General features: G+C 38.6%; 1 protein-coding gene across 4 annotated transcripts in view; it reads left to right on the top strand.

Moving 5' to 3' along the window:
* SLMAP (sarcolemma associated protein) overlaps window positions 1–25,497 on the top strand; it is a 205,767-nt gene that overhangs the window by 71,455 nt on the left and 108,815 nt on the right. For all 4 annotated transcript variants that reach the window (XM_011998395.1, XM_011998394.1, XM_011998393.1 and 1 more), the window contains exons 2-5: window positions 2,876–3,023; window positions 13,635–13,707; window positions 18,841–18,877; window positions 21,359–21,421. In XM_011998395.1, the coding sequence (XP_011853785.1) occupies window positions 2,876–3,023; window positions 13,635–13,707; window positions 18,841–18,877; window positions 21,359–21,421 (321 nt within the window). The remainder of the gene's footprint in view (window positions 1–2,875; window positions 3,024–13,634; window positions 13,708–18,840; window positions 18,878–21,358; window positions 21,422–25,497) is intronic.

Here is a 25,497-nt window from a genome sequence, read left to right as displayed (position 1 = left end):
ACATATATTTCTTTTTGTTTTTCAACAAAGTGTTAAACAGTAATGAACCTTACTTAATGTATTCTTTATTTTTATTCTGTTCCATTTTATGTTTTTTTAAAAATGCTAGTTGCAACTCACTAAATTGACTTAGTAACCCACTAATGTATCAGAACTTGAAGTTTGAAAACCACTGTAAATATCATATAATTCCCTTATTTAACTTGCCCAGGCACATATTACTGAACATAACCTGACCAGAATCCAGACATTACCACATTTCCCAAGAATACAATTATTTAAAAAAAAAACACAAAACTCTCTTATACAATGTAACTTTAAGTTCTAGTGTAGAAAAGATTTTGAGGGTAAATATTCCTACTTGAAAGTATTGTCTGCCCTTATCTCCCAGGGTGAAATGTTAAGTCCTGTAAGTTTCAAATGTATTTAAAATATCAACACAATTTTCTTAATTAATGGTCTGTAATTAGATATACAAACTGCTAATCAAAGTAACAGTTGGTCTATTTTGAATTATAAACAGAGAATGAGTCATTTATAGACAGCCTCGTGGCCTTTAAGTTGTCAGCTACGAATTAATGAAATGAAATGTCATTTGAACATTTTCTGCAGATTGCTTCTTAGTCTTTAGTTATATTTAATTTTGGAAGAGAGCTGTGGGAGGGGTGAAGGATAAATGAAACGTAAAGGTTGGTGTGAAGTAATGAGGAAAAATGGCCCTTTTAATTTTCTTATTTGAACCCTTGCTTCTGTGTTCCCCAGTTCTGTGACTTTTGAAAGATACTTAATATGCGTGCATCTCACTTTTCTCCTTTATAAATGAAAGTAGTAATATCTTTTTTTTGTTTGTTTTTGAGACAGAGTCTCCCTCAGTTTTCTAGGCTGGAGTGCAGGGGCACGATCTTGGCTCACTGCAACCTCTGCCTCCAGGGTTCAGGCGATTCTCCTGCCTCAGCCTCCCAAGTAGCTGGGATTACAGGTGCGTGCCACCACGCCACCATGCACCACCATGTTGGCTAGGCTGGTCTCGAACCTCTGACCTCAAGTGATCTGCCCACCTCGGCCTCCCAAAGTTCTGAGATTATAGGCGTGAGCCACCACACCTGGCCTAAAGTACTAATCTCTTTATCATAGCTTTAATGTTAAGTGAGGGCCTGATGGCAAAAGTATATTTTGATATATAGTGTATTTGGTATCTTCTTACCTTTCTTCCTTAGGAAGATATTCAGTGAAAATGTGTTACTAAAATAAGTAGGGCTGAAGAGTGTAGAAAAATCCAAAAAGAAAGGTACACCTTTTTTTCCTGGTGATTCTCTGCCTAGTAAGTCTATTGTGTGTGATCCCAGTTGTGCTGAAATTTTTTAAGGATTTGTAAGTAATAAATAGTTAAGCTTCCTGTGCCTCCTGCTATCCTTTCCATTTTTAAAGAGGGAGGGTTACCCAAGTGATGAGAAGCAAATTTGGTAGGTCAGAAAGTTGGTACCTTTATAGTTGATTCCAGTATTTTTCTAGTGTCTCAAATCTGCTTTGTCACCAAGAATTTAGTGAGATATATCAGTCCTGATATCAAGTTGTGTTAGCTGATTGATAGCTGTTAACTATAAGCATTACCTAAAACCAGTTGCCCTTGCCTGTGCAACAAAAAACACTGTCTTTAATTTAACCCAGACATCCTGGTAAACAAAGTGAGATGGAAAGACTGGGCACCCTGGCTCACGCCTGTAATCCCAGCACTTTGGGAGGCCAAGGCGGGTGGGTCACCTGAGGTCAGGAGTTTGAGACCAGCCTGGCCAACATGACAAAATCCCGTCTCTACTAAAAATACACACAAAAAAATTAGCCGGCTGTGGTGGCTCGCGCCTGTAGTCCCAGCTACTCGGAAGGCTAAGGCAGGAGAATCGCTTGAACCTGAGAGGCAGAGGTTTCAGTGAGCTGAGATCTTGTCTTTGCACTCCAGCCTAGGTGACAGAGAGAGACTCTGTCTCAAAAGCAAACAAACAGAAAAGTGAGATGGAAAGATAGAATTTTGTCTAGCTGGTCTTCCCTTCCTTTAAAAAAAATAGCTATATTCACATATAAGTAATATACTATAAAATTCACCTTCTAAAGCATACAATTCAGTGGTTTTGAGTATAGTATATTCAGAGTTGTACAGCCATCACCACTAATCTTAGAATATTTTCATCACCTCAAAAAGAAATCTTGTACCCATTAGTACTCATTCCCCATACCTACCTGCCACCTCAACCTTTTGTAAGCGCTCATGTGCTTTTTGTCTGTATAGCTTTGCCTATTCTGGATGTTTCATATAAATTGAATCATTATAATACATCAGTCTTTTGTGACTGACTTCTTTTACTTCACATAATGTTTTAAACGTTCATTCATGTTGTATCATGTTATCAATACTTCACCCCTTTATTGCCAAATAATATTTAGTTATATGAATGTCTACCACATTTGTTGATTCATTTATCAGTTGATGGATAGTTGGATTATTTTCCCTTTTTGGCTATTATGAATAATGCCAACATTCGTGTAGAAGTTTTTATGAGAACATGTTTTTAGTTCTCTTGGATATATACCTAGGAGTGGAATTGCTGGGTTGTATACTAACTTTATGTTTAACATTTTGAGGACCTGACAAACTCTTCCAAAGAGGTTGTACCATTTTGTATAGCTGAATTTTAAATCACCTAGTTTTCAGATTCTAATTTCATATATGTTAAAGGAGAACCTTAGCTGAAATGAGTGGTTTGAATTAATAGGGGAAAAATTCACCTGCAATAGTTGGCAAAGCTGGAAGCACTTTTTTTAAAAGTACATTTGGAATTATTACTATTAATATGTGACTTTTTTTTTTTTTTTTTTGCAGTTTTATCTTCAAGACACTAAAAGTAGTAATGGTACTTTTATAAATAGCCAGAGATTGAGTCGAGGCTCTGAAGAAAGTCCACCATGTGAAATTCTTTCCGGTGACATTATCCAGTTTGGGGTAGACGTGACAGAGAATACACGGAAAGGTACGGGTATGGATCACTTTTTTTATTACTTGTCTTTTAAGGGTTAATTTTTCATTCTCTTACTTGACATTACAAAACATTACATGCTTGTGAAAGTGATTTAAATACAGCATTATATGTAGTGAAAAATTAAAAGTCTCATACTTTCCCTATTGCTCGTCTAAAATTTTAATTCTAGAGTGTTAATTAGTAATTTATGTTCTTCATCACAGTTAGGAACCAATTGGTTGCAATGACAGCATACCCAACCAAGACAAGCTTAAACCACAGGATATTTATTGTTGATAATGAGACTTAATGAGAGATCTGGAGGCAGATAGGTTCATTTGTTCAGTTGACTCATTGATATCATCAGGGATCCAGGGTCTTACTGTCTTCCTGTTCTACTGTCTTAAACATTTTAGTTTCTCATGCTTTTGGTTGTTGCTTCATGGTAATAAGATCATGGCTGCAAGCCCCAGGCATCATTTTCCTCACACCAGTATCCTAGGCAAAAAGGATGAGATGGGGATAAAATGCCTTCTTGTGTGCCTCTCTTTTTATGTTGAAAGAACCATCTTTTGCAGAATCCTCCCAGCAGATTTCTCCTTAGGTTTCACTGGCCACATGGGTAGATCACATACATAGTTACCTACAGCTACAAAGAAGTCTGGTGAAGTTACTTAATCTCGTGAAGGGGAGCAAGAAGATCTATGATTGACATAGATCAATTTTGATTTATTCCTTCAGGTTGTATATGCATTGTTACCCCAAACAAAATTAGAGTTCTCTTAGCAAGAAAGAAGATGGAAAGGCAGTAGAAGTGGCAGCTAATAGTAGCTATCACAAGTATAAAATAAAATTTAACGTCTTACAATTTTTGAAACTGAAATTTCTTTAGCTAAATAAATGTAGATTGATCTTTGTTTTTACAATTCAGAAGCTTCCTGCCTCTACCTAGTTCACTGTCTACTTTATGACCATGAAATTATATAGCTAAATCATAAAACTAAATGGATAAAAACCATAAGTGTTTAGTTCTACTTTATTAGTTTAATATGGATAGTGCAACCATTTGGCAAGTTTCTCGTTTCATTTGTCTGAACATACTCTGATCTGGTGATACTGGTCAGAGTCATCAGGCTCTGACATTTTGCATAGTAGAGATGGTGATGATGGTGATAATGATAATGGTGATGATGCTGGTGTGTTTGTGTTCATGTGCATATTTATGCATATACTTTCACTGGTATTGCAACAGCAGTATTACTTTTAATGGGTTTTTTTGGCCTCCTCAGAAAGTTGGGTTTTGATATTTGAATTTGGGTAGGGCCAACATCTTAGGAATTTCCATTTACAATTGTAAACCAAAAAAGAAAGGTTTGTATTTTGGTGCAAAATATTGACACTCCTTATTAAGAGAATTCAACTTATATATGACCATACTGGGAACAGCTGCATTAGACACTCCTGTATCTGCTGTTGCCATATCACACCTCCAAGTCATTCAGCAAATAGTAAACCGAGCTCATTAAATGGAACCCTGGCTGTGAGTAACCCATAGAGAAGAAGATAATTTGATTACATTGTCTTTCTCTCCAAGGAACGTCTGTCTGCTTGGCTTGCATTTCCTAAAGAGAATTATTAGGTGTTGATTGATAAAAAGGATGAGGTAATGAAATACATTTAGAGAATACTTAGTTAAGATAAGCGGGACTTCTTGGAGCTTTTAATATGCTAACATATATGCAGATTTCCAAGGAGGTGGCCATTATAGAATGCAACTCTTTCCAACCTCCTTTCCACTGTTTTTTCCCATCTATCTGTGAGGGATACTCTTTAGAAAATGCTATAGAAAGCTAAGGCGGCGGCCAGGCACGGTGGCTCAAGCCTGTAATCCCAGCACTTTGGGAGGCCGAGATGGGTGGATCACGAGGTCAGGAGATCGAGACCATCCTGGCTAACACGGTGAAACCCCGTCTCTACTAAAAAAATACAAAAAACTAGCCGGGCGAGGTGGCGGGCGCCTGTAGTCCCAGCTACTCCCAGCTACTCGGGAGGCTGAGGCAGGAGAATGGCGTGAACCTGGGAGGCGGAGCTTGCAATGAGCTGAGATCCGGCCACTGCACTCCAGCCTGGGCGACAGAGCCAGACTCCGTCTCAAAAAAAAAAAGAAAAAGAAAGAAAGAAAAGAAAGCTAAGAAGATGACCCTGAGATTCAAATTTCCTCTTAGTATAATCTTATTTTAGTAACATTAGATTTTTTTTTTTTGAGATGGAGTCTCGCTTTGTTGCCCAGGCTAGAGTGCAGTGGCACGATTTCGGCTCACTGTAAGCTCTGTCTCCTGGGTTCGTGCCATTCTCCTGCCTCAGCCTCCCGAGTAGCTGGGACTACAGGCACGCACCACCACACCCAGCTAATTGTTGTATTTCTAGTAGAGACGGGGTTTCACCATGTTGGCCAGGATGGTCTCAATCTCTTGACCTCATGATCTGCCCGCCTCGGCCTCCCAAAGTGCTGGGATTAGAGGCGTGAGCCATCACACCTGGCCAGTAACATTAGATTTTTACAGACTTCTGTGAAATTTTACTTGTCTTTTATGCCAACTTTAAGGAGATTAGTTTAAAAAAAAAACTTGCATCATTTAAAATGTTGTTTCTTTTGGTACTTACTGACTTCAAAAAGTTGACTTATGTTAAGCACGGGCTCTTAGGATACAGCTGTGTTACCAGTTGAGTACTACCTGTTTAAGGGTATACCAGAAAAAAAGTACTGATTTTTGTACTTTGCTAAACAGTGCTATGATAATCTTTTGTATCACTTGGAGAATTCTCCTGAAATTATGCAACACTACTAGATAACCCCTGGATCAAAGAAGAAATCAAAAGGGAAAATTCACACTATATTGTAAAGAGAGGAGACTTTTATGCCAAAATACAGTAAGTCTTTTAGTCAGATAATATTAATAATCTTAAATTCCTGTCATGTTAAAGAAGAAAGACAATTAAGAAATCTGACACTAATCAGAAAAAAATCAGAAAACGAGTAAGTAAAAGAAATTGAAAAAGAGAAATAAAAGCAGAAATTAATGAAACAGTGACAAAAAATTCTGCAAGGGATAAACAAACCCAAATGCTGGTTCTTTTATTAATAAAAAGAAAACAGTGAACAAGGTAATTAATAAACCATAATGCATTAAGTTAAAAATACTAGCAAAAATATACAAGATGAGAAATGAGAAAGGAGAAATAAAACACAAATGCAGGATATACTACAAGAATAATAAGAGAATCTTGTATAGCTACCTATGGCAAAGAGAAAAGAAAAAATTAGAGTAAATTGATGTTTTCCTAGCATAATTATCTCGAGAAGTGGAAAAATTTGAATAACTGATTGTTTTTGAAAGAGACTTAAAAGTTATTAAAGATTCACCATTGAAAAGACATGAGAAACAGAGGGATTTACAGCTGAATTTGATCTTATTTTAAAAAATAGATAAACCCTGTGTTATTTAAGTAATTCCAAACATTAAGATGGAAAGCTTTCAGAATCCTTTAAAGAACCTAGCGTGTCATTAATGTGAAAATCTGATAAAGATATAGATACAAAAAAGAAAACTATAATTTTATTTATAACAATAGATGAAAAATTTCAATTAAGATACTAGGCCAGGGCTTGGCATAGTGGCTCATGCCTGTAATCCTAGCACTTTGGGAGTCTGAGGCAGGTGGATTGCTTGAGCCAAGTAGGTTGATACCAGCCTGGGCAACATGGTGAAATCCCGTCTCTACCAAAAAGCAAAGAATTAAATGGAACCCCGGCTGTGAGTAACCCATAGAGAAGAAGAGAATTTGACTACATTGTCTTTATCGCCAAGGAATGTCTGTCTTCTTGGCTTGCATTTCCTAAAGAGAGTTATTAGGTGTTGATTGATAAAAAGGATGAGGTAATGCAAAGAATCAGCTGGGCATGAATCAACTGGGCATGGTGGCGCACGCCTGTAGTCCCAGCTACTCGGGAGACTGAAGTGGGAGGATGGCTTGAGCCTGGGAGGCAGAGGTTGCAGTGAGCCATGACCGTACCACCGCACTCCAGCCTGAGCAACAGAGCCAGCCCCTGTCTCAAAAAAAAAAAAAAAAAAAAAAGCTGAAATGCTGTTAGGCCAGATACAGTGGCTCCCACCTGTAATCCCAACACTTTGGGAGGCTGAGGTAGGAGGAGCCCTTGAGCCCAGGAGTTCAAACCAGCCTGGGCAATAGAGGGAGACACTGTTTCTACCCGCTTCCCCGCCCCCAAATTTTTTTTTAATTAGCTGTAGGCATGGTAGCATGCACTTGTCTCAGCTACTCCAGAGGCTGAGGTGGGAGGATCGCTTCACTTGAGCCCAGGAAGTTGAGGCTACAGTGAGCCCTGATCATGCCATTGCACTCCAGCCTTGTCTCTAAAAACAAACAAAAGATATTAATAAATTAAATCCAGAAATAAAACTAAGATAAACAACAAAGTAGGGTTTATTCCAGAAATGCCAAGATGAGTCAGTATCAGGCAATCTATCAACATAATCCACAAACTAAAGTAGAAAGACCATGTAACTGTATAACCAGTAGTTGTGTCACTGAATAACCGGAGATATTGAAAAGGCATTTGATCAAATTTAGGAGTTACTCCTAATAAAAACTCTAAATAAATAGGATGAAGAGAAAACTAAGTAAAATAAAAATGTTAAGTAAAATAGAATAAAAAATAGCAAAATACTATATAGCTGTGAAAATATATGGACTAAATTTGCATATATAAACAAAGATAAATCTCAAACTTTATCTCAAGCAAACTGTTGAAGGATTTGTATAGTGTAACCATTTACAGAAAGCATGAATGCCTGCAAAACAGTACTATATAGTGCTTTTGAATACACTTATAATAAAGTACATTTGTATATATATGAGTGATGGTTTGTTAGGACTTATGAAAGGATGTTTTTGGCATCAGTGAGTATCATACTAAAAACAATGGAAGCATAATTTTAAACCTCCCCATTGTACAGGTATTAAAAATAATGAATTAAAATTATGTGAATTGCAGGGATTTCTATAAGTATAATGTTGAGTAAAGAAAGAATCAATTGTTTTTATAATTTCATTATTTAAAATAGTCTCGCCAATCCCTATAAATACATATATGTTAGACATATATATCTCTAGATCTTTAATGTGAGTCATCCAGGAGTGTGGGTGGGAGGGAGGAAGGAACAGAGGAGAAGAGGGAGCCAAATTAAAAGGGAGAGGTTACTAGAACTACAATTAAAAAATCACCCAGTATGTAGGACATTTATGTATTTATATAAACTAATTTGTATATATGTTAAAAAATTTCAGAAAGAATATATATAATATGTAAGATTGTGTATATCAGGATTTTGTTAAAAAGGTAACATGAACCTAATGCCACTGAACATATCGGTTCCTATTAGTGTCACTTCTATTCTTAGCAATCCAAAACAATCTTTTTTAAATTTTTTTAATTTATAGAGGCGGGGCCTTGCTGTGTTACCCAGGCTGGCCTTGAACTCCTGGCTTCAAGTGATCCTCCTGCCTTAATCTCCCAAAGTGGTGGGATTAAAGGCTCGAGCCACTGGACCCCACCAACAATCTGATTTTGATGTTTGGCATTCCTTGTGTATGGCTTCAAGGAGAAAACTCGGTGGTCAGGCATGTACACATAAGCTGCTCTATACTGATAAAATATTATTGTAAACAAAGAGCTGACATTCTAATAGATTTTTTAAAAGAAAGGAAGAAAGTGAGAAAGCCGAGGTTTAGCAACCTAACCACTGGCCACTCCTCTTTTCCTGGACCCACAAACTGCTCAAAGAATGAGTTTTCTGGGTCACACATTATTACAGTAACCCTCTGTTGCAAAGCTTGGGGCCATTTAGTTCTATGAACACATGTAACTTCAGTCAGCTTTTTACTTCAGGTCTTCATCACCAATATCTTTTTCTTAGTTAAGCCCCTGTGAACAAAGGGCCTATTAAGAGCAAAGTCAATGGTGTATCTTCCTTTGGCATTGTGCTTCAACTGCACTGAATTACTTTTACTCCTCCTAATAGACCTGGCCTTCAAGCCCTTGCACATGCTTTTTCCTATGCCTAGAAACCTTTCTTGATCCTCAGGGCTGGACAAGGTGCCCACTCCATGCCCCTGTACTCATCCCTTTTATATGTTTACCACCCTCACTAAATTGTAAGCTGTGCAAGAGTAGGAAGTGTGTTTGTCTTCACTATAGAATCTCCACACACAACCTGGAACATATTGGTTGAATAAATTTTAAAATGTCCTGTGAATCTTCATCCATCTTTTTTTTTTTTTTTTTTTGAGATGGAGTCTCGCTCTGTTGCCAGGCTGGAGTGCAGCTCACCGCAAGCTCTGCCTCCTGGGTTCATGCCATTCTCCTGCCTCAGCCTCCGAAGTAGCCGGGACTACAGGTGCCCACCACCATGCCCAGCTAATTTTTTTGTATTTTTAGTAGAGACAGGGTTTCACCGTGTTAGCCAGGATGATCTCTATCTCCTGACCTTGTGATCTGGCCACCTCGGCCTCCCAAAGTGCTAGGATTACAGGCGTGAGCCACCGCACCCAGCCCCTAAATCTCTTTTAAACCAAGCATTTCCCAAAGTCATCAGACCCTCAGATCCTTTTTTGTAACGCTTGCTAGCATTTTGGGAAATGCTGCTATGTATAGTTGATTAATACAAGTATTAGAACAAAACATTTTCATCAGGTTGCTTTAATTACTTGCCTGTTGCGAATCAAAAGGATAACATGTCTATGCCTGTGTATATCTAGTTGTCATAAAAATCACACCAAAGGCATGGTTGACTGGACTAGATCGTCAACTTAGTCAGACATGGGTTGTTTTTGTTTTTGTGTTTTAAACTGCCTACAACTGTACAGCAACTCTGTACTGCCCAGTCAGTATTAGCCCTTGGTTCATCTCATAGATTTGTGCATCAGCTCATTTGCTGAACTTCAGGGTAATGTGTCTGAACAACAGAATTACTGATGTATATCACAGGTTGTCACCTCTGGCAACCTGTTTTATTTATAGTTTTATTCTATAACTTGTTCCACCTATTTTTCTTTTTTAAAAAACAACTTTATTACCAAATTAAAGTGTAGGTATTGCTGGATCTTCATGTTGTATCATGCTCCTGTATTTATTGTAGGCTATTTATAGTGAATCTCTCAAGGAGCCATCCTCTAGAAATTCATTTATCATGAGAGAAATCTGTCTCTTTGGCCGGGCACGGTGGCTCACGCTTGTAATCCCAGCAGTTTGGGAGGCCGAGGCGGGCAGATCACGAGGTCAGGAGATCGAGACCACGATGAAACCCCGTCTCTACTAAAAATACAAAAAAAAAAAAAAAAAAAATTAGGCAGGCGTGGTGGTGGGCGCCTGTAGTTCCAGCTACTGGGGAGGCTGAGGCATGAGAATGGCTTGAGCCCAGGAGGCGGAGCGCACAGTGAGCCGAGATTGTGCCATTGTGCTCCAGCCCGGGCAACAGAGAGAGACTCTGTCTCAAAAAAAAAAAAAAATCTGTCTCTTCTGTCTTTTGCCTGGGAAAGGAGAAAGCTAGGTGGTTCCTACAAATAGAAATGAACCCTAATGTCTTAAAAGTAAGAAACATCTTTGCACAGGAGTAGTGGGAGCTATGAAATGCTAAGCAGGCATGTTCCTCAACATCTTCAGTAAAATGATTTCTGTACCAGATGACTCTGCTAAGTACATAGGTTTTTAAATTGAGAAGCAGATAATCCTTGATGCCCTCAAAGAGTTGAATCTAATTGGTGAGACAGCAGTTTCTGTAAATGATAAATATTCACAATGTAATGTGCTTAATGTTTTAAGAAATAGATGTAGGAGGCTCTGGGGACATCTTACTCGGATACTGAGCTTTGGTGAAGGAATTAGAAAATCTGAGCCTGGAGACTAAGTAGCACATGGTCATGCAGGCGAGAGGATAGAAACATTGCTTACAGAAGGGACAGCCTGTGTAAAAGGCATGGGGCTGTGAAAGGTAAAGTGCTTGGAGATTGCAGGTAGCTTGGCTTTGTATAGGATATACGTGGTAGCAGGATAGAGGATGAGGTCAGACAGGAATGAAGGAGCCCAGTGGTTCATGGCCATGGTTATTGTGCTGGGCAGAGTTTAGAAGACTGCCAGTAGATGGTTCTGTTTTTTATTGTTGTTTGTTTGTTTTTGTTTTTGAGACAGGGTCTTACCCAGCTGGAGTGCAGTGGTGTGATCATGGGTCACTGCAGCCTCTAACTCCCGGGCTCAAGCAATCCCCCGACCGTAGCCTCCTAAGTAGCTGGGTAGAGGTGTGCACCACCCCCACCCTGCTAATTTTTAAATTTTTTGTAGAGACTGGGTCTCGCTATGTTTCCCAAGCTGAACTCAAGTGATCCTCCCACCTCAGCCTCCCACAGCGCTGGGATTATGGGTGTGAGCCACTGTGACCTGCCAATAGATGGTTCTTGATCTGTGTTAGCACTTTTATATAATCAATTAGTAATGAAAATCAACATTGAATACATGGTGTTAAATTTCTTAATTTTAATGTGCATTTCCAGATGACAGTCATATTACTTCATGTTTATAATATCATCCTGATGATTAGTGTGCCTGATCATTTAATACCCCCAAATGCATTAGCTCTATTTTTTTATTTTTATTTTTTGAGACAGAGTCTCACTCTGTCACCCAGGCTAGAGTGCGGTGGCATGATCTCGGCTCCCTGCAACTTCCGCCTCCCAGGGTCAAGCAGTTCTGCTGGCCTCAGCCTCCCGAGTCACTGGGATTGCAGGCACCTGCCACCACACCGGCTATTTTTTTTTTTTTTTTTCTGGGATGGAGTTTCGCTCTGTTGCCCAGGCTGGAGTGCAGTGGTGCGATCTTGGCTCACTGCAACCTCTGCCTCCCAGGCTCAAGCAATTCTCCTTCCTTAGCCTCCTGAGTAGCTGGGATTACAGGCACCCACCATCATGCCTGGCTAATTTTTGTATTTTTGTAGAGACAGGGTTTCATCATGTTGAGCAGGCTGGTCTTGAACTCCTGACCTCAGGTGAGCTGCCCATCTCAGCCTCCCCAGGTGCTAGGATTACAGGCATAAGCCACCATGCCTGGCCTAATTTTTGTATTTTTAGTAGAGAGGTTTTGCCATGTTGACCAGGCTGGTCTTGAACTCCTGACCTCAGGTGATCTGCCCACCTCAGCCTACCAAAATGCTGGGATTACAGGTGTAAGCCACTGCGCCCGGCCTAAGTTTTATATTTTTAGTAGAGGGGTTTTGCCATGTTGGCCAATCTGGTCTCAAACTCCTGACCTCAGGTGATCCGCCTGCCTCGGCCTCCCAAAGTGCTGGGATTACAGGCATGAGCCACCGAGCCCGGCCTAATTTTTGTATTTTTAGTAGAGAGGTTTCACCATGTTGGCCAGGCTGGTCTCAAAGTCCTGACCTCAGGTGATCCACCCACATTGGCCTCCCAGAGTATCGGGATTACAGGTGTGAGCCACCATGCCCGGCCAACATTAGCTCTATTCTTAAAATTCAGTTTTGTTGAGATATAATTTACATATAACACAATTTTACATGTACAATTCAGTGAGTTTTGACAAATGTATATGGTCTCATAACCACCACTCCCCTAATCATGATGTAGTGTATTTTCATCAGCCTGCATTAGTTTTTAATCAGAGCTTAGTGAAATAATTATTTGAACTCTGGAAAATGCAATACAGTATTTGAAGAATAGAGAAAAGAGAAAGAAAAAACCATCAACTTTCAAACCAGAAAACAATTTTTTAAAATTAAACCCACATATAGGGAAACTGTGCAAGTGCTACTTGCGGTAGGTAGTTTTGTCTCTTAAAATCTTCAGTAGGAAAAAGAGGAAGTAAGATGCAGCAGTAAGAAGCTGTCTACAAAGGGACTATATTGATGTCATTTTGGGAGTAGAGGAAGAAACAACTCTCAAGAAAACAAAACAAAAATTTTAAATATTGAAATAGAAACACGAGACACTAGCAAACAATTCTGATACTTAATAGCAGAGAATTGTGGAGGCAGTTTCACTTGTCTGAGGTCTTGGTTTTCTCACCCATAAAATGGGGGATTGAGTGGCATATTCTCAACTGTATTATGCAGAACTTTAGAGTTTTGTGAGGTGTGGGAAATAGGTTGGGGAAAGGAAGATTTGGAATAAGAGCTATATTTTAAATTTGGGAATAGTCAGACTTATGTTTGATACTGACAGATGGGGAAAAGTGTATTTCCCCCTCACAATGTTGTTTCCATATATTCAACTGACCTTTTATTGACTGTTATTATAGAATTGGAGATGAAGACACTTTTCAAAATAATTCTGTCCTTATTTCTGCCTTGCAATTGTGATTCATTATGGACAAGATGAGTTTCTCCAGGGTAATAATACTGTCGTTAAACCACTAGCTTTATTTTCTTTTTGAGAAATTGTTACTTTTAAGAATAAACTGTGTTTAGATATGAGAGGTGTGAAGTTTTATATTTTTAAACAATTATTTCATCCATATTATTTGTTTGTTTCAACCAGTTACCCATGGGTGTATTGTTTCCACAATAAAACTTTTTCTACCAGATGGTATGGAAGCCCGGCTCCGCTCAGAGTGAGTATAATTTAGTACTGTGAAGTTTTTGTGAAGTTTAGTACTGTAAAGAATTTAGTACTAATATTCTAGATGACAGTATACTGCTAATACCTGCTTTAGGACTATTTACATAATGTTAGAAAATTGATTAGTACTTTTTGGAATATAATACACTTAAGTTTAAATTGCTTTTTTGCTTTAGTTGCAATTCTAGTAAATAATAATGTATTAGAGGCAAAGATTATTTTGTTTCCAAATTTAATTTATATTTTGATGGATAATTAGTTGTTTTTCACAATGTTTCAAATATGTAAGTTATTGGTAAGTGATAGCTTCATTCCTTTTTATTTTCACTTAATATAGGACTTCTTAAACTGTGATCACTTCTGGTATTAATGCCAGTGTCACAATCTTGTAAGACCTTGAGGATATCAATATAGTTGGTAGCTTATTTTGGTGGGAGGTTTTTGAAGATTTTTCCAATGTCCTGTTTACTTTCTGTATGAAGGAGTGTAAAGGTCGTTTAGAGGCAGACATTTGAAAGGGGAAAATTACCTATAAAATCTAGATTTTAAAAGCAGCATACGTAAGTACATTTTGATCTTGGGCTTTTCGGAGATTATGATGATGAAGTGTTGAAGGGAGTTAAGCAATCTTTAAACTTAACATTTTTTATTTGTGGGGAAAGCCTTGAATGTGCTAGAAGCTTGTTTTTATACCCAACATAATATTTTCCTGTCTTTCAAAAACAGAGACAGTGATCTGAGGGTAGGAGGTTAAGAGAAAGCAATAAATTGAAGGAGAAGTAAAGCATTGAATAGGAAAGTGGGAAGGAAAGATTAAGCAGAGCGAGGCCCACCCATTACTGTATTGGTCTGTGCTTTCAGTAGAATCATTTATTTTATGCTTGTTAGAAGCTACTTACTTTTGTTTGTTTACTTTTCAAGATATCTGAAGCAAAATGGCATAGGTTTTAAAACATTTTAATTCATTTTTCTTTTTCCTTTTTTTAGTCCTTGGCATATGAAGTAATACTGTAAATTTAAAACAATCTGTTTTCTATTTGCAATTACAGCTTAATTAATAAAATTAAAATAAACTTTAGGAAGTTTAATATAATTTAGCTTTTAAGAGTCAAGAATTAAGGTTTTAGAAATGAGTAACTATTAATCAACTAATGATATATTGCTTCTTAAAGACCTTGATGTTTGTATTTGATAATGAGATTTTTCTTTCATGCAGTTTGAAAACTTTTAACAGTTACATAAGGAATCATGTGTGTTTTCAGATTCCATCTAGTAAAACTTGTGAATTTTTTCAAAGTCACTTGCAATGTATTGTGTCTCTGTCCTTTGTGTTTCTGTAATTATTTTCATCTTTGCCCATTTCCTTCTCATTGTTTGGCTTTTCTTATATGGTTAAATATTAGTATCACTTAAATTTTTGCTGCCAATTTAGTTGTACATAATCTAACTTTCTGGAGAAGATGAATTTTGAACAAGCAATTCTCCTTTTAGTAGAGACAGGGTTTTACCATGTTGCCCAGGTTGCTCTTGAACTCCAAGCACAGGCAGTCCACCCACCTCTGCTCCCAGAGTGCTAGGATTACAGGCCTGAGCCACCACACCTGGCCAACAATTTTTAAATGATAAGAAACAGAGAAACCTGGTCAATAATTTTCTAATGATAAGAAACAGAGAGGCCTGGCCAATAATCTCCTCTCCCCTCCCCTCCCCTCCCCTCCCGACAGAATCTTGCTTTTGTCAACCAGGCTGGAGTGCAGTGGGATGATTTCAGCTCATTGCATCCTCCACCTCCCAGGTTTAAGTGATTCTCCTACCTCAGCCTCCCGAGTAGCTGGGATTACAGGTGCACACCACCATGTCTGGCTAATTTTTGTATTTTCAGTAGAGACGGGGTTTCTCTATGTTGGCCAGGCTGGCCTCAAACTCCCGGCCTCAGGTGATCTACTCCCCTCAGCCTCCCAAAGTGCTAGTAGGATTACAAGCATGAGCCACTGTGCCTGGGCCAATCATTTTCTAATGATTAGAAACAGAGAGGCCTGGGGCAGGTGGCTCGTGCCTGTAATCCCAGCACTTTGGAACTCTGAGGCGGACAGATTGCCTGAGCTCAGGAGTTTGAGACCAGCCTGGGCAACAGGGTGAAACCGCGTCTCTACTAAAAATACAAAAAATTAGCCAGGCACGGTGGTGAGCGCCTGTAGTCCCAGCTACTCAGGAGGCTGAGATACGAGAACAGCTTGAACCCAGGAGGCAGAGTGCAGTGAGCCGAAATCAGACCACTTCACTCCAGGCTGGGTGACAGAGTGAGACTCTGTCTCCAAAATAAAAAAATTTTTTAAATTTTTAACAAAAGAAACAGAAATTGCGTATAATCCCACCACTCTAACACTAAGTAACTATTTTCATTTTCCACATTTCGTTGTTAAGGTTTGTATATGCACATGAACTTTATTCATACTTCAGAATATACTTATATACAGGATAGTTTTTGTAAAATACAAATGTATATCACTTATGGAATGTGTTGCCGGATTTTTAGCCCTTTGTTTATTAATGAGATTGTTATAAGAGCAGAAGATTTTATACTTGGGTCACTAAGAAAGGGGAACTAAAAAAAAATCCCTACTGTACCATTTGTTTCTATTTAGACTTTTTTTTTTTTTTGGGAGATGGAGTCTTGCTCAGTTGCCCAGACTGGAGTGCAGTGGTGTGATCTCGGCTCACTGCAACCTCCGCCTCCCAGGTTCGAGTGATTCTCCTGCCTCAGCCTCCCAAGTAGCTGGGATTACAGGCGCCCACCACCACGCCTGGCTAGTTTTTGTATTTTTAGTAGAAATAGGTTTCACCATGTTGGCCAGGCTGGTCTCAAACTCCTAACCTCAAATGATCTGGCATTTAGACATTCTTAAGTTCATTTCACTATATGTGCATATCTGCAGAGAAAAAGATATATACCCACAATGGTTCTCTCTGAGTGTTGGCATTCAGTAATTTTTATTTATTTCCTCATGATTTACTTCATAAATTTTCCATAATCAATATTTTTTATATTCAAGAAAAATAAATTATTGTTTAAAATGCCTATTTCAATTTTCTGGAGTAAAGTTGTACATAATTTTAAAAAAATCTTTACTAGGCACCAACTTTGTTAGGGCCTGGTGGTGATGGGCTTTGGGGATATACAGGTGAATAGGTCATAGTTCCTGAGAACACAGATGTATAATCAAAGAAGGACAGTAAAGTTTATGTAGGCTCAATGAAGTCTGTATCATGGGTGCTCAGCAGGGAGGTGGGTGCTGGTCCTTAATATTCCATTTTATTCAGCATTTTAGTGTTTTTGTGACTAGTTGAATTAGACCGGTTCTTACAGTGTTTGCAATTATTAAGGTGGGATCAAAATTATTCCTATTTTTAACTGACATCTGATCAGTTTTTCAGCAGCTTACATATGATTTGTCAGTTCAGTCTAAGAACTTTACCCAATCAACCTCCAAGCTAGCCATTACAAGAATGGCGTCTAGGATGTGGAGTGATTAGCAGCTGGTAGAGGTCATGCATGGTAGCCTTGCTTTGAGTCCCCTGTACTCACCGCCAACACACCTAGCAGTAACTTACAGGGCCTTGTAAATAAAATAGGGACTCTAGCTTCCTTAGCTGCTATATTCTCATGAGAGTAATAGTAGCGATAAAGTCCTATTTCCAAAGTACTGTTTTAAGCTCTTTATTCATATTAATATATTTAATACCCCCAATAACTCCATGGAATTGGTTATATGATTAGCTCCCTTTTTTTTTTTTTTTTTGAGATGGAGTCTTGCTCTATTGCTCAGGCTGGAGTGCAATGGCATGACCTCGGCTCACTGCAACCCCGCCTCCAGGGTTCAAGCGATTCTCCCACCTCAGCTTCCCAAGTAGCTGGGACTACAGGCACGTGTCACCACACCTGGCTGATTTTTGTATTTTTAGTAGAGATGACGTTTCACTGTGTTGGCCAGGCTGGTCTCGAACTCCTGACGTCGTGATCCGCCCACCTTGGCCTCCCAAAGTGCTGGGATTACAGGTGTGAGCCACTGCACCTGACTTCATTATCTCATTTTATGCATGAGGAAGCTGAGACCTATATTGATTAGGCAATTTGCCTTTCAGCTGGTGGGTAGAGCTAGATTTTGGACGCAGTATAGTTTCTGAGCTGCTATACTACCTTTTTGTCAGCAGTAGTTATCAGGCCAACAAGGCAACTAGTATCAATTAGTGCCATCTATTTAATGTTTTGTTTTAAAGTGTTACACTGAGTTCAGTTTCATATATACATCTAAGTTTTCAGTCAGTTTCTGAGGTGGCTGGGTAGAGAAGAGGAATAGTAGTGTTTTGATTAAAGTTGTTCTTCACTGGAACAAGTTTCCAAATTATAACCTTGCTTTCCAGAACTTTGCTTCTTAAGACTTTCTGTATAGGAATGTTTAATTTTAAAAGAACATAATTTATATATTTCAAAATTGAAAATGGGAGAATATTTTTTTTTGTTTTTTGAAACAGAGTCTCACTTGGTCACCCAGGCTGGAGCGCAGTGGCACAATCTTGGCTCACTGCAACCTCCACCTCCTGGGTTCAAGCGATTCTTATGCTTCAGTCTCCCGAGGAGCTGGGACTAAAGGTGTGCGCCACCACACCCAGCTAATTTTTTTATATTTTTAGTAGAGACAGGGTTTCATCATGTTGGCCAGGCTGGTCTTGAACTCCTGACCTCAGGTGATCCTCCTGCCTCAGCCTCCCAAAGTGCTGGGATTACAGGCACGAGCCACCACACCTAGCCGAAAAAGGATAGAGTACTCCTTTTCTGTATAGAAATTCTTATAATCAAGTAATTCATATCCCTCAAAGAGCATTTAATACATTTTGGATTTGGAATTTGTTTTTAGAAATATATTGATATGTACAAGGTAGGTTTACATGTTTTTGTTTTCTAAGTATTTTATACATTTATAAAGAATTGAAAAATAGTTCACTTTTTTTTAATTACATGAAGGCAAATGTATAAACTTTGTGGTATAAGATATTCTGGTGCTCTCATACTCTATTTCCTCTATTGTCCGGATATTAGATAAAACTTCTAAATTTTACTTTTCAGTGTCATCCATGCACCATTACCAAGTCCTGTTGACAAAGTAAGTTGCTAATGATTATTTTTTCCAAACTGACTCAGCTGTGTTGCTTTGAAAATGTTTGTTTTTAATATGCTTTACCTAGAAATTTATTTCTCTTTTGTAACAAAATATGTAGAATGCATATAGCTATATAGTTATTATAATCTTCTGATCTTCAATAGCTGGAGAATCTAAGATGGATGTTTCTTCAGAAAAAGGCTTTGTTATCTCAGTTAAATTATTCACTGTGTAAACGAGGAGTACCTGTTTTGTGTCTAGCCAGGGATGAGGAGTATTCGCTGTTACTTTTTATTCTGAGATACAATTCTGTCTAGAAATATGTTAAAGTTTCTACCTAAATAGTTCACTCAACATTTACCAATACAGGGAGGTAATACAGAAATACAGGCTTACAAAAATTGTTCTTTTGTTGTCTTTAAGGGTTACTTTTTACCTGATCTGATCAGAAACTTTGCAGTAATTGCTTGCTAGAAAGCATTTTTCTTTTGTTCAGAAATAATGGTTTATTCAATTATAGGTATCATTGCTAATTAGCCCCCCAAAATACATCTTTTGACATTAATGTGGGAGTCTAGTTTTCTTAATGCAATAACTAAACTAGTGGAAAAAATATTTTACATTTTTCCTCCATTTGAATGAAGAGTGAAAGCCTGCTTGAAACCGAAGTTCTCTGTTAGATTCCTTTTTTAGAAGTAAAAGTGGTTAATCATCAACTTCTGCAATACCGAGAATTATTCAGAAGTAAATAATGGTACTGCTAATTTAGAAGTAAATTTAAGAAATAATGCCAACTCTCTGCTTTCTAGTCAGCATATTAATTAAAGTATACTTCCCAAGCTTAATAAGGACTGGTGCTATAACATCATTAATAAGCTAACACATAGGGGTAAATATTACAGCAACCCAGTAGTCTTTCTTCCTCCTTCTTCTCCTCCTCTTGCTCCTCCTCCTCTTCTTCTTTTCTTTCTTCTTTCCTCCTCCTTTTCTTCCTTCTTGTTGTTTTTCTCCCTCTTCTCCTCCTCCTATTTCTTCCTTTTTCTTTCTTTTCTTCCTCCTTCTTTCTTCCTTATTTCTTTTTCCTTATTCTTCTTTCTTCCTTCTTCCTTCTTTCTTGTTCCTTCTTTTCTTTTTTATCCTTCTTCTTCCTTCTTTCTTCTTTGTTTTTTTCTTCTTCCTCCCTCCTCCTACTTATTCCTTCTTCTCTCTTCTTCTTCCTTCTTCTTCTTCCTTCCTTCTTCCTCTTTTTCCTCCCACCTCCTCCTCCTTTTTCTTCCTCCTCCTTCTGCTCCCTCTTCTCCTTCCTCCTCCTCTTCTTCTTTTTCTTCTTCCTCTTCCTTTTCTTCCTCCTCCTCCTTCCTTCCTTCTTTTTCCTCTTCCTTCCTTCTTCTTCTTTCCTCCTCCTCCTACTCCTTTTTTTTTTGAGACAGTTTAACTCATGTTGCCCAGGCTAGAGTGCAGTGTTGCAATCTCAGCTTACCGCAACCTCCACCTTCCAGGTTCGAGCGATTCTTCTGCCCCAGCCTCCCGAGTAGCTGGTATTACAGGCATGCGCCACCACGCCCTGCTAATTTTACGTTTTTAGTAGAGACAGGGTTTCTCCATGTCGGTCAGGCTGGTCTTGGACTCCCAACCTCAGGTGATCTGGCCGCCTCGGCTTCCCAAAGTGCTGGGATTACAGGCGTGAGCCACCGCGCCCAGCCCTTCTTCTTCTTATTTATTTATTTATTTTTTTGAGATGGAGTCTTGCTCTGTCATCCAAGCTGAAGTGCAGTAGTGTGACACGGCTATTTTTTGTATTTTTAGTAGAGACGTGGTTTCACCATGTTGACCAGGCTGGTCTCTCGAACTCGTGGCCTCAGGTGATCCACCTCCCTCGGCCTTCCAAAGTGCTGGGATTATAGGCATGAGCCACTGCACCCCACCCTTCCTCTTTTTTTTCTTTTTAAATAATGCCATGGTTCTATATTCCACAACCTTGAAAAAACCCTTATAGAAGATATTCCTTATAATACTCTTGAGTTCTAAATAGTTTGACTATGACTTACAGTGTTTAAACACCATTACTTCCCATCTTTTTTCTTAAAACTTACCTATGGATTTAAAGAAACATTGCCTCAGGCCACTGGACAAAGTGTTGTATTTCATGTCCCTGCCCTCCCTATACCACATAAAAATACCATTTTGAAGATGGCTACTTCTAAATGAATGAGGCTTGTTAAAATAGTAAAGAACTATTTAATGATGAATTTTAAAGGGAAAATATGTGGATCTATTGATTTAGGAGGTTTTATTTCTGGATTAAGAAAAGGCTTTATTTCCATCAGAAAAGAAAAAACTTAAAAGGCTATATTGCCTTTGTGCTATAAATTTGTGATTTTAATAACAGTTATTTTGCATATTTAAGTAAGTAGACATTTCAAGGAATTGGTTTAATGTTTTTTATGAAGTGTTTTCTGTTGATATTGTATCATTTGTTTCTAGGTTGCTGCTAACACTCCAAGTATGTACTCTCAGGAACTATTCCAGCTTTCTCAGTATCTACAGGTAAAAGTAAATCTTGAGAATTCTTATAAGCAGAATTTCTTTTAAACTTTTAAAAGTTCTTAAAAGCAGAATTAGGGCCAGACATGGTGGTTAATGCCTGTAATCCCAGGACTTTGGGAGGCCTAGGCATAAGAATTGTTTGAGGCCAAGAGTTTGAGACCAACCTGGGCAATAAAGTGAGACCCCGTCTCTACAAAAAAAAAGTTTTGTAATTAACCAGGTGTGATGGTGTGCATCTGTCGTCCCAGCTACTTGGAAGTCTCAGGTGAGAGGATTGCTTGAGCCCAGGGGGTTGAGGCTGCAGTGAACTTTGATGGCACCACTGTACTCCATCCTAGGCAGCAGAGCAAGACCCTGTCTCAAGAAAAGAAGCTCAGAATTAAACAACTTATATTTTATTTTGCCAGTTCACAAATATAGGATAAAAAAATATTGGCTGGATACAAATACAAAAGAAATACTGTCTTTTCAAAAAAGAACAAAAGATTAAAAGTAGATCTTATGAAGAAAGATAAAAGAGTCAAGATTAAATCTAGAGAAAAGCCTTTGTACGAGAAGAATTTTTTTCTTCAAGTATGAGGAGGTTCCAAAACAGTTTTTTTAAATTTGTTTTTAAATTTTTTGAGAGACAGGGTCTGACTCTGTCTCTCAGGCTGAAGTGCAGTGGCATGATCAGAACTCACTACAGCCTCAAACTCCTGGGCTCAAGTCTTTGTCCTGCTTCAACCTCCCAAAGCACTGGGATTATAGGTGTGAGCCGCGACGCCAAGCCCCAGAACAATTCTTTATCCATAGATGGCTTTTGTTTTGTTTTGTTTTGTTTTATTTTATTCTATTTTATTTTTGAGATGGAGTCACATTCTGTAGCCCAAGCTGGAGTGCAATGGTACGATCTCAGCTCACTACAACCTCTGCCTCCTGGGCCCAAGCGATTCTCCTGCCTCCTTCCTGAGTGGCTGAGACTACAGGTATCCACCACTATGCCTGGCTAATTTTTTGTATTTTAGTAGAGATGGGGTTTTACCGTGTTGCCCAGGGTGGTCTCAAACTCCTGAGCTCAGGCAATCTGCCCACCTCAGCCTCCCAAAGTGTTGGGATTATAGGCATGAGCCATGGCGCCTGGCCCATAGATGACTTTTAAATAAAATTAAACTGGGAGATATTTTGATTGCTTAATAATATTAATAGCAAGTAATTATATAGCACTTATTATATGCCAAGCTTCATTCTAGCACTTTACCTATATTATTTAATTATCACAACAATCTTACAAGGTGCATATTTTATCCCTATTTTTACAGATAGAGTAACTGAGAGGCAGGAAGATTTAATAATTTATACAATATCACACATCAAGTATATGGTAGAGCTGGGATTTGAACCTGGACGGCCAGACGTCAGATTTTCTGCTTTGTGTAACCACTGTGCTGTGCTGCTTGATTCACAGAATAATTTCTTGGTGTAGAGCAGATACTTCTTCAAATTAATGCCATATTTAAAGAACCATACAAATCTCTAAAAAGCAAACAAGTGTTTTGAGTTTTTTTGTTTGTTTGTTTTTTCTGTTTTTTGTGGGTTTGGGCTAGATTATATTTCTTATTCTGGTGAGGGAGCATGGTAAAAGAAAACCCTGGATCAGGAGATTAGAGATTGAGGTATTTTTTTGTTTTGTTTTGTTTTTGAAACGGACTCTTGCTCTGTCACCCACACTGGAGTGCACTGGCTCAATCTCGTCTCATTGCAACCTCCCCCTCCCGGGTTTAAGCAATTCTTCTGCCCCAGCCTCCCGAGTAGCTGGAATTAAAGGCATGTGCCACCACACCTGGCTAATTTTTTGTATTTTTAGTAGGGTAGAGTAGATTTTTAGGTTTCACCATGTTGGCCAGGCTGGTCTTAAACTCCTGACCTCAAGTGATCCACCCACCTTGGTCTCCCTAGGTGCTGGGATTACAGGTGTGAGCCACTGCACCCAGCAAGAGTGAGGTTTTTATCTTAGTTCTGCTACTCAACCCACTTTTGTGACCTTGAGTGAGTCATTTTATGTGGGTAGGCCTTCAGTTGTCTTTTGTTTCAAATAATAGAACCAAACGCGTGATCCTGGGTCCCTACATTCTTTTTTTTTTTTTTTTTTTCTGAGATGGAGTCTTGCTCTGTCGTCCAGGCTGGAGTGCAGTGGCGCGATCTTGGCTCACTGCAACCTCCGCCTCCCAGGTTCAAGTGATTCTCCTGCCTCAGCCTCCCGAGTAGCTGGGACTACAGGTGCGTGCCACCACACCTGGCTGATTTTTTTGTATTTTTCATAGAGACAGAGTTTCACCATGTTGGCCAGGACGGTCTCGATCTCCTGACCTCGTGATCCACCCGCCTTGGCCTCCCAAAGTGCTGGGATTACAGGCCTGAGCCACCACACCCAGCCCCCTACATTCTTTTATAGGAATCAATCGGTGAGAATAGTTCCATCTTAGTTAAGAATGTACACATCTATGAAAATGAACAGAAAATTAATCAATGTATTAATCAGATCTTATCTTCCACCAGGCATAGTGTATGCATAGAAAAACTATACATTTGGATTTTAATAGAGTATTTAAGAGTATTCTAAGCCAAAATTCCCTTGATTTAATCGTTGGCTTTAATTTCTGACCTACTGGGAAAGTTGTTTAACTCTTTTATGCCTCATTTTCCTCATCTATGAAATGGATATAGTAACAGCACTTAACTTCACAGAATTGTGAAGAATAAAAAAAAATTAATATATGTAAAGCACTTAGAACAGTTCCTGGCACATAGAATGTATGCCATAAATGTTAGTAGTTGTTTACCATTCAATAGGAAGGCACATTAATTAAGCTGCTTATTTTTAGAGGTGGAAGAAAACTTTGAGATTAATGTAATTTAAACCTCATTTTTCATATGAGAAGTGTGGAGCTCATATAGGTTAAATTATTTTCCCAGGCTTGTATACTATTGTTACTAGTCATCATGGATAGCAAATCTCACTCCCTCACTCTCTCACTCTTTCCAACCTTCGTGTTCTGTGAATATTCCTAGTGTCCTAATCCTCTACTGTTCCTTTTCTAGCTCTTTGAGATAAAATTATACCACAGTCTTTTCTGTATACATTCTTATTGAACTGCTAAAGTTCTAATGTAAATTGTGAACATTTTGAATAAAAACTGGAATAGGTGCATTTTATACCTTAGAACTAACTAAAAGACCATTGCTGGACTTACTAGATTTCTGTTAGGATATAGTTCACGGAGTTAAACTCTGAATGGAATTGAATTAAAAAGATGAAATTACACCATCTAGTGGAAGTAGATTCTAAAGATATGGTTGGTTGATGGTTTTGTTTTTCAGTAAAACTTTTTGCAGCATCTGAGTAATTTCCTGGATATTAGGAATGTTTTAGGAACAAACTTGGCAAATAGTCTCTTTTAAGTGAAGCTGTGTTTTAATATAGATTCTGAGGTGTATGGCTTTTTATTAGATTATTTAACCTATAGTTTTAGAGTTATATTAAAATGTAGTACCTCTAGACAAAATTTTCCATATTAATTATTTATCAAGGATGTGGAGAGCAATAAATTCATGCTTTAAACCTCAAGTACTATGTTTGAAGTGCGTACTTCTCTGTTGAGGTGTCTCAGAGGCATTAAGGTCATAAGTGTTGCTCTGGATAATGACAGGAATAAAACAAGGTGAAGAAGGTATGCCAAAACACAACTAAATGCTATGAACATTTCACCTTGATTCCGGATGAAGGAGACCTGCTTCACAGCTGTCAACTGCTAACAAGCCACCTAGAGTTTAGACTTTGTACACCAATGTCTTTCTCTGTAAAATATATCTTTGGGCCGGGCACAGTGGCTACGCCTGTAATCCCAGCACTTTGGGGGGCTAAGGCTGGTAGATCACCTGAGGTCAGGGGTTCAAGACCAGCCTGACCAAAATGGAGAAACGCCGTCTCTACTAAAAATACAAAATCAGCCAGGCGTGGTGGCGCATGCCTGTAATCCCAGCTACTCGGGAGGCTGAGGCAGGAGAATCACTTGGACACGGGAGGCGGAGGTTGC

The sequence above is a fragment of the Mandrillus leucophaeus genome, unplaced genomic scaffold (genome assembly GCF_000951045.1).
Source record: "Mandrillus leucophaeus isolate KB7577 unplaced genomic scaffold, Mleu.le_1.0 Scaffold57, whole genome shotgun sequence".
NCBI classification, from domain to species: Eukaryota; Metazoa; Chordata; class Mammalia; order Primates; family Cercopithecidae; genus Mandrillus; species Mandrillus leucophaeus.
Note: the sequence above shows the minus strand (reverse complement) of the source record. Positions and strands in the feature narration are given on the sequence as shown.